This window comes from Neopelma chrysocephalum, unplaced genomic scaffold (genome assembly GCF_003984885.1).
Source record: "Neopelma chrysocephalum unplaced genomic scaffold, ASM398488v2 Primary Assembly neopelma1_80b, whole genome shotgun sequence".
NCBI classification, from domain to species: domain Eukaryota; kingdom Metazoa; phylum Chordata; class Aves; order Passeriformes; family Pipridae; genus Neopelma; species Neopelma chrysocephalum.
Window position 1 is genome coordinate 1,935,592 of NW_020897742.1, and position 9,220 is coordinate 1,944,811.

Below are 9,220 nucleotides of genomic sequence, written 5' to 3' on the forward strand. Positions count from 1 at the left end.
CTTTTCTCCACGGGCAGTGGACACACCAGTTTAACCAAGAATAGCCTCTTCTTAGAGATCACCTTCTTAGAGTGGTGCTGAAGTCTCTGAGCAGGACAGGGATGGTGACTGTGACCAGGAGTTGCTGTTCTGTGGCTTGAATCCTTTTTCCAGGCTCAGCCTGGCTGCTCGACCTGACCTTACTGTGTGGAGGGGAGCAGGTGTTTTCAGTAGTATTTGACACACTACAGCTCTGAGCTTAGACACCACAGTGAAATAGGATCAATTCGGGATCAAAATTCAAGGAAAACAAGAACATCCATCAGTAGCAGAGTTACTAAAATTAGGTTTGTTCAGATTTATGTTATACCTTTTACAGCTTCGCATGACACCAGCCTCTAAAATGATCCTATCTTGTCTTTTCACATTTGTTTTCCTAATACACTACCGTCAGTACCTCTCCTTTTCTCTCATATTTCCAGTTCCCCTCCCCAGTATGGTCAACTCCCATTTCCCATTTACTCTAACCTCCCCATTTCCACCACTTCCCTGCTTTTAGGTCCCTCCCTGGTGATCTGGGCAACAGGCAATGTGGCAGATTTGGAGTTGGCAGATCAGCCAGGGAGTATTCATTTGCTACTACACAGCAGAGGAACAAGCAAATTAAGTCCCTTCCTCAGCAGGGCAACAAATTGCAAGTTGTTGATTTTCATTAAAGGTTTTAAGAATTTAAATCTCTTTGAGATCTTTATCCTTCTTTCAAATTTGTTTGCAACTGCACATCACTGAGGAAAGACAGACAGATGGTATAATTACATAAGCCTCCTTTCACTAGGAAGCCACATAAAAAAAAAGGGCAAAAGTTACAAAAATAATCCTTTTTTTTTTTGAGACTGGATGAAGGCAGGAAGATCTGACAATTTGACAAAGATTAGGTAGTGAGCAGGGTCAAAAATCAATATTTAGAGTCTCCATTCAAAATGTTAAGAGCCCTTTGGATGCTGATCACATGAGGTATGGCACAGATACCCACTGAGCCACCAGTTGCAAAGTCTGTGGGTCTGCTGTGCCAGATCCTCTACTGGCTCAGGAGTAAATCCGATTTCTTCCTCACTCTCTCCTGCAGCTTATCAGTTTGGGGATTTTTGCTGTGGTTCACGTGGTGATCTGCAGAGACAGACGGGCCCGTTTCAGACAGCTGTATTAGATGTGTACTAGATGCTGCCCATAGCTGTGTGTGGGACTCTGGATTTTAAGACCACCCCAACCTCATGCCAGAATAGCTCCTTGCGAGTGCTGCACAGACCCTCCACACCACTGCCCAAATTGCTTTCTCTTGAAGGTACCTCGCGTGTTGCTGCGTTGAACAGAGGACCCCAGGTCATGGACATCACACCCATTTTGATTGCTAAAACACATTATTTAAGAAATCTCCTGGGAATCCGTTGCAGTTAATGTTAAATCAGTTAAGCCGCTGCAGTTAAATAATAAATCTCTAACGCTGTAGATAAACTCGGTGCTGGAGGCTGTTGCTGACAACCAGTATCTCCGGTGGACGAGAACGGCGTGGGCTGGGCGGGGACGCCACGGGCACCGCACGAGGCGCGGGGAAGGGCCGCACCCCCCGAGCAGAAACGCTGCGGCCGGGCCGAGCCCTGGGGTACGGGATGCGGAGAGGCCGCGGCCCCGCTGCCCCATGGGGCCGGTGCTGCTCCGCTCCGGGGCAGGGCCGGACCGCCGCGGGCCGGGCCGGGCCGTGACGCGGGAGGGCCGGGCGAGCCCGGGCGCGGCACAGGCAAAGGGAAAGGCAGCGCCGGTGCCTTCCCCCTGCCCGGGGGGGGGGGGGCGGGGCCGGGCGGCCGCTGCCGCTGTTGCCACCGCTTCCCGGTCCCCGCTCCGGCCGCAGCCGCCGCCCGCCCCGAGCGCGGCCGCGCCAGGCACCATGAGCGGCTCCGACCCGGAGGCGCCGCAGCCCAACGAGGCGGCGGACGCCCGGCTGCAGGAAGCCGAGCAGGACTGGGCGGCGGCCAAGGCCTTCTACGACAACCTGGTTACCAAGAAACCCCGGCCGGTGCGTGCGGGCGGGCCGGGGGTCCGGAGGCCGGGGCTGGGGATGAAGGGGGGGGGTGTGCTGGGGATGCGGGGTAAGGCTGGGGACTCGAGGGGAGGTTGAGGGTCCGGGATAAGGTTGGGGGCTCGAGGCAAGGCTGGGGGGCCAAGGGGAAGCTGGAGGTCCGAGGGGAAGCTGGGGTACGGGGGAAAGCGGGGGATCCGGGGTCCGGGGCTGCGGGCCAGCGCTACCCTGCGGTCGCTTGGCAGCCCAAGCCCCAGAACGCCATCACCGTGGCCGTCTCCTCCCGAGCCCTCTTCGACCTGGTGGAGGAGCGGCGGATCTACCAAGAGCAGGGAGTGGAGAAGTACGTGGAGTACCAGCAAAACAACGAGAACGTCACCCTTAAGCCCGGACCGGCGTTCTACTTCGTCAAGGTAGCCGGGGGGGGCGAGCCGGGGCGGGTTGGCCCGGCGGGGCAACGGAGGGTGCTGAGTGCGGCGGGGCGAGGAGGATGCTGCAAGGCCAAATTTCGGGAAGAGGAGGAGCCCGAGGCGTCCTTGGGCGGAGATAATCTTGACCCGGGGAGACGTTTTCGAGACTTGTTCTCCCAGCGGTGAGCTCGCTGCGGCGGGGGAGCCCGGCAGCATCTCCGCATCTCTGCGCGCCCCGGCCCTCCGGCCACCGCTTCTCTTCCCTCTTCTCTTCCCTCTCCTTTCCTCCTCACATCCCCTCCCCTCCCGCCGGCACTAATGTCGCACGCCTGCGGCAGGTCACGTACTGCTCCCGTCACCGGGACCAGACTTGCACCCTCAGCATCACAGTTTGTATCCCGGCTCACAGCATCACATCCCAGATGTGGGTAAGGAGCAACCCGCGCTTTCTGCTGGACATGGGGCGCACTAAGTATCTTTCCTTTTAAGACCTTTTTCAGTCAAGATAGTCCTCTAATTGTTTTTATTTTTTTACAACCTCCTCCCACCCAACAAACCCAAAAAGACAAAACCCAACATCCTCCACCCCCAAAAACTCATAAATAACCCATAACAGTGTTGATTCTATATTAATCTAATTTTGAAGAAATTAATTCCTTTTGTTCTGCTTTAATTTTTCCTTGCTTTTGTTGTCACCCTGGAAATTGTTCTTGAGGACCAGCAAAAGAAATACACTTTCTAGTTGGGAGTCAGGGTTTAAGCAGAGCTGAAATGGAATATTTTGCTTTCACTGCACAATATAAGAGAAATGGCCAAGGAAAACAGCCTCCATCATGGAAAGCAAGAGAAATTACAAAAAAATGAAAAGACCTGAAAATATGTATGGTTTTGAAGAATGCAGATTTTAGTGGAACTGACTTGAAAAAATGCTGTGTACAGAGTTAATTTTATGTCCATTGAGAAGTGTGTGATAAGCTCTTCCACAGTGATTTTAGAAAATTAATGAAATCATAATTAGCAATCATACTTGCTGACATCAGTGTTGTGGTAGAACACCTCAAGTTTTAAAAGTAGATTTGGAGTAATTCAGGAATTTAAAACATTTTCTTAATTAATCACTTTTTGAACGTACACAGTAGAAAAATTACTTATGTCAATACCCATGCTGCTGTAAATATAGCGTAGCTGTTAGTAGTATTGATAGTAGAAGCACTTTAAGGGTGCTTTTAACATAAAAATGAGGTCATAGTTCACTTTGTACACCAATGAGGATAGGCTGACGAGGGAATTTACTGCTTCCTTTCCTATATGTAGCAGCCCTGCTAGCACAGTCAGTTTTTAAGATTTGTTAGAATTCAGTGTCAAATTCACTTCGAGTAAAAGCAAGATTTGACTTTAACTCCTTATACTTTGAAAATCAGAACTGTTAGCTGTGCCCAGCTAAATGCACCTTGACCTCTGTTGCCTTCCAGTATGATATTTGTGTTTGAATTCTTTATATTGCTTAGTCACAGGAATCATTAGGCTGGAGAACTGTGAGTTTGTTGAGTCATCTTTTCCACTTGGAGACGAAGAAGGCAAAAGGGAATAATACTAACTTAAAAGTATTACATCTCATGCTTGTAGCACTTAAGATTTGTAATCACAGGCCAGGGTCTCCTTAGGGTAAAAAGTATACAGGCAATGGGCAAAAAAATGGAATCCCCTCCTCTGCTCACCCCTACTTCCTAATAATTTAAGAAATTGCCAGTGTAGTAGATTATTAGGAGAAGAAGTAGGTTATGACCACATACTAAGATTTTTTCCTAGGCCTTATACCAGGCTCTCACTTAGAAATTTCCTAAGCACAGTCCCACATCACATAACCATGCTTTTAAGTGAGATTCTCAGAATTTAATTATTAAATTTGTAGTTTAGTACTTAACAACTGGACTGACTTTCTAAAGCACCTTATTGAAAATCAATCCGTCTTTGTATTCATTTGATAATTCGTTGTTGATTTCATTGCTGTAATCCCAAAGAATTCTATTCCATTCAAGGAATGCAAAAAGGAAGTCTTACTCCAAAGGGATGAGGTTCTAAATAAGAGAGAACAGATGGATACAGAGAGAGATGAGCAGATGAAAGGTCAAGGAAATAAAAATGTGAGACTGTGGGTATAACATGTTGGCCCATTATCTGTAAAGGGATCTCAAATGAATCAAAATCTGTCTCATTCAGTACTGCAATTAGAAATTGTCAAGCTAATCATGTATGACAGGATATGATTTTGTACTCATTACTTAAGGACGATCTTTGACAGCTGACCACCTGAACTGTGTCAGTAAATCTTTGCATAAGTACGTGACCCAAATTCACATTTGTGCATGCAAAACAAGCAGCTGCACATATACATTCCTTTATACTTTCTCCTTGATTTCACAAGAACAATTTTCAAGCGGACAAGAAAAAAAATTAATAGTGATTGTGATAATGATCAACAGTGCATTGACTTACTCTGGATGATTATGATGTCCTAAGAAAAAGGATTTCCACAAGAAAGTTAAATTCTATAACTCAACAAAATAAACTTATTTGCCTCCTTTCAAATGAACCAGTCAAATGGTTACTTGGAGCAGCAAGGCAGAAAGGAATAAAACAAGTTCAGCAAGTTAAGCTATCAGGTATTTCACATTCTCCTTCAAGACAATTCTTTCACTAAAACTACTGTGATTAACAAAAGGAGGCACATTCCACTTGTCTGTTGACTTCCACATTTTTATCCTTCAGGCTCTGGAGCATGTCAATGCCCGGCTTCTTGAACTATACCCTGATGATGAAGAACGATTTGATATTGTCCTGATGACTAATAACCATGCCCAAGTGGGAGTGAGGCTCATAAACAGCATCAATCACTATGGTGAATAAAATAAATACTAATGGGTAGAATTGACAGCTGTTACATAATAATATGAATTAATTTTATTCTTCCTGTTCTAACCTTGGGAAAAACAGCTGCTTTGATATTTATTTTTGGGTGTCAGCACAAGTGAGACATATTAAACAGTTTGGTCCAATGCTCTAGATATAACGTCAGGTGTGAATTTTAACTTCTGAGAAGTCTTTAAACTTTTTGATGTTTGTTATCTATGCTCTCTAAACATACACGTTCACAGCAGTTACTCTGCCATCTTAGAGGGTTTTCTTTTCCCGAAATTATGAATGAGGATGGACTGATCAAATATTTTAGTCAGTTTGTGTAACTCGTTGAAATTACGATGAATATTTATTTTTTTTTTAAGTTTACTGTCAGCTAGGCTAGTGTACCTTTTCTCAGGTTACTTTTACAAGTTTGCAGTGTCAAGGCAGAGTCACACCTTGTGCTGTTCTCACTTTAGGCTTAACAATTGAACGTTTCTGTATGACGGGAGGACAAAGCCCTATTGGTTACCTGACTGCATACCTTACAAACCTGTACCTCTCAGCAGACTCTGAAAAAGTGCAAGAAGCTATAGAAGCAGGTTTGAATTGACTTTCCTTATCTCTCTGTTTAGCTTGTTCAAAAATTAATATACCGTGCGTCTTTCACAGAAAGTAGTGCTGCTTCATCAAATGCAGAAAGGCACCACTTTGTACGGTGCAAGTTTACCACTTATTTTTACTTAACCAAATAAAATCATGTGATACTGTTCCTCTCTGACCCTTCAGCCTCTTGATATGACAACCTAATCACCCTACACCTTTCTGTCTTCTCCTGTTCAAAAAGAAAGGGATCTCCACCTCTATTCAACTTCTATTTGAATAGCCTCATCTTTTTCAATACGACTTAAAAAAATGACCTCTGTGTTTCATAAGAAGTTAAAAAATAGCAAATAGTTTGAGTGGTTTCCTTGGAATTGCCTGCTTTGTCTCATTTGCAGTACACCTTGGGGACCGTTCTTGTACATTCCTATGTGAAAATGGAAGGAAGAATGTGCAAGAAGTTTTGTCAATGGGACGGCTTCCATGCATTTGTGTTACAGAACCGCCATTACTAATTAGCTTTTGTGATCATTTCCACTCACCACATATAAAGGTCACCACAAATAAGTTGTTGGAACCAAACTGCTAGTGGTTTAATGAATGACTTTGCAGGACTAACTGAGGTTCTCTGATCCATTTTCAGGCATTGCATCAGCTACAATGTTCACTGCCAACAAAGATGTTTCTTACTCGGATACACAGCTGAGGGTGGCATTCGATGGGGATGCTGTTATCTTTTCTGATGAATCAGAACAGATTGTCAAAGAGCAAGGATTAGATAGATTTTTTGAACATGAACAGCTGAATGAAAATAAGCCTCTTGCACAGGTTTGTATTTTCTTGAATCAGTAAGTTTCCAAAAGATCTGATGACTTTCATCGCTGCTGTGTTTCTCCACTTTCCCCAGTGTGTATGTGTTCTTTGTGGAAGCTGAGTACCCAATTTATTTCCTTTTCAAGGATAGTCTTTAAAATGCATGTTTGACATAAAAAAGGCCACCATTGCAGTCCTTTCTCCAGATCTCTCACTTCTCTGAGAGAACTGCATATATAAGACAGTGACTTACAGTTGTATTTTAATGGTATTATTTGAAAAAGAAATACTAGTACTGATTTCCTGGATTATTTTTTTTATCAGTCTGTGTAGGTAATGTTAATTTCTAACACTGAGATACTCTGGTTATTGAAACAGGTCACTTATTCCCAAGCAGAACTATGCCATTTGTCTAAAAAACACAAATATTTTAACATTAGGTTAAACTGAAGGACGAATTCTGCTATTGTTCAAAATAGTATAAATTCATAATAAAAGCTTGATTTATGAAAATACTGAACGGTACAATGTATTGCAATTTGAAGAACCAAACTGTCATTTATTTCTTTTAATTGGAGTGTAGTATGGTCATTAATTTGTTTTTTGTGCAGGAGAAAGAATTGCAGCTCATGGTTCTTAGTAAAAACAGTTCAGTATTTTTAAAGGAACACTAAAGACTATAGTAATAAGCTTATATTGTAAGAGATCGCCTTAGTGAGAATTATTTTCCCACTGATCATACCATGTAGGATTATGGTTTTAACTTTTTTCCAGTGTGTGAATTCCTAGTGAGGGTGCAGACCCATTTGGATATGTTACACAGAGAATTTGCAGAGTAGCATAGCATTAGGGAAAGGAATTCTGTTTGTAAATGGCAGTCTGGAGGAAAGCAAAAGAATGTTTTGGGGAACTGTGGACGAATACTAAATATGCTTCTGGTATTTTATACTCAGGGTCCTTTGAAGGGTTTTCTGGAAGACCTGGGGAAAATTCAGAAGAAGTTCTATGCAAAAAACGAACGATTAAATTGTCCTATAAGGACCTACCTGGTCACAGCCAGAAGTGCGGCGAGCTCTGGAGCCAGAGTGCTGAAGACTCTCCGTAGCTGGGGTCTGGAGATTGATGAGGCACTTTTCCTAGCAGGAGCTCCTAAAGGACCAATCCTGGTGAAAATCCGGCCTCACATTTTCTTTGATGACCAGATGTTCCACATCGAAGGAGCACAGAAATTAGGCACCATAGCTGCACACGTTCCCTATGGCGTTGCTCAGAAGTACCACAAATCTTCATGACTGGATGACACCATTAATGATAAAGTTCTTAACTCAGCCAGCCTCTTAATATACCAATAGTTATGTCTGAAAACCTCTACATTTGTGTATTGTAAGCACTATGTTTAAAAATTCAACTTCTGGCTAGAACAGCCTTTAAAAGAAATATTTTTAATATAGGTAAGTTTTTAATGGAGTTATTTTAATATAATTCTTAAGCAGTTTAGATTTTTTACCTGTCTGGATCTAACACTGTGGTTTTGATATTAGGAAGAGATTTGTACTGTTTTTATAGCTTGAGACATATTTTGAGAGACAGAACAGTTATATTTTCTCTAAAAAACTGTTGACGGGTTATTTATAAGAAAACTCATGCTGCAATGCTAGTTCTTGACAGCCATTTCTGAAATTCACAAAAACACAGTTTACATGTAGCTGTTTACCTGTTGGTGGTTTGCTTGTTAAATATGTGTTCAGTAGGTCTGTCACCACAAGGTTTCAGCTTCCAGTAAAACGTTAGCTTACTTGATCTTGTGTTTACACATTTTTCTATATTGTTTTCTTACCTTAATAAAGCTGGCTTTACAGAACATTGTCATTTTTCTATGCAGAGGTTTTAGAGGTTTAGGGGTTCCTAGGTAGAGTTTATGTAATCAGCATCCTCCTGATGTTTCAAACCAGAAGGGACCACTTTCAGCCAAATTTGAGAGAGCTAGAGGTCTCACTTAGTCCCAGCATATTTCACAGAGCTGGGTAGAAATCTGAGATGCTGTATCTTGACTGGGACAAAGGCTGAAGCTTTAGAGCACACGTCGTAACAGCAATCTACCCAGAAATAATACTGTTGATGGAACTATTTGCTTCTTTAGCTAGATTTCCTTAGGATTTATAGCTGTTTCGTTATCTGAGTGAACTCAGTTTGGCAACCTCAAATGGGTTTCCAGGGGACAGGTACCTGTTGCTACATGACTTCAAATTTACACCATAGATCTATTCTACCTCTTTTATGCTCAGTTCCTATGTATCAGTGTTATCTATATAACTAAGTGATATCCAAATGACACCACTAACATCTGTCAGGTGGTGTTTGTTCTCTTTCTCTCCCTAGTGGAACAACTGTTCTGGGTTTTTTTTGTTGCTGTATATTTATACCAGAAGAAACAAAACCAAAA

At 43.1% G+C, this 9,220-nt stretch overlaps 1 protein-coding gene across 1 annotated transcript; it reads left to right on the forward strand.

Moving 5' to 3' along the window:
• The first annotated feature begins 1,660 nt into the window (after window positions 1-1,660).
• Window positions 1,661-8,638, forward strand: LOC113970850 (cytosolic 5'-nucleotidase 1A-like). Its single transcript, XM_027690193.1, has 6 exons — window positions 1,661-2,050; window positions 2,299-2,466; window positions 5,233-5,362; window positions 5,841-5,963; window positions 6,608-6,792; window positions 7,731-8,638. The coding sequence occupies exons 1-6, from the start codon at window positions 1,676-1,678 to the stop codon at window positions 8,067-8,069; spliced, it is 1,320 nt and encodes a 439-aa protein (XP_027545994.1). The 5' UTR covers window positions 1,661-1,675; the 3' UTR covers window positions 8,070-8,638.
• The last annotated feature ends 582 nt before the right edge of the window (window positions 8,639-9,220 follow it).

Excerpts from the sequence above, each read along its gene's own strand:
- LOC113970850 (XM_027690193.1), top strand. The coding sequence starts at position 1,676 with ATGGGGCCGGTGCTGCTCCGCTCCGGGGCAGGGCCGGACCGCCGCGGG. Across the intron at positions 5,363-5,840 it reads AAACAGCATCAATCACTATG|GCTTAACAATTGAACGTTTC; the intron begins GTGAATAAAATA and ends TTCTCACTTTAG. Across the intron at positions 5,964-6,607 it reads GCAAGAAGCTATAGAAGCAG|GCATTGCATCAGCTACAATG; the intron begins GTTTGAATTGAC and ends ATCCATTTTCAG.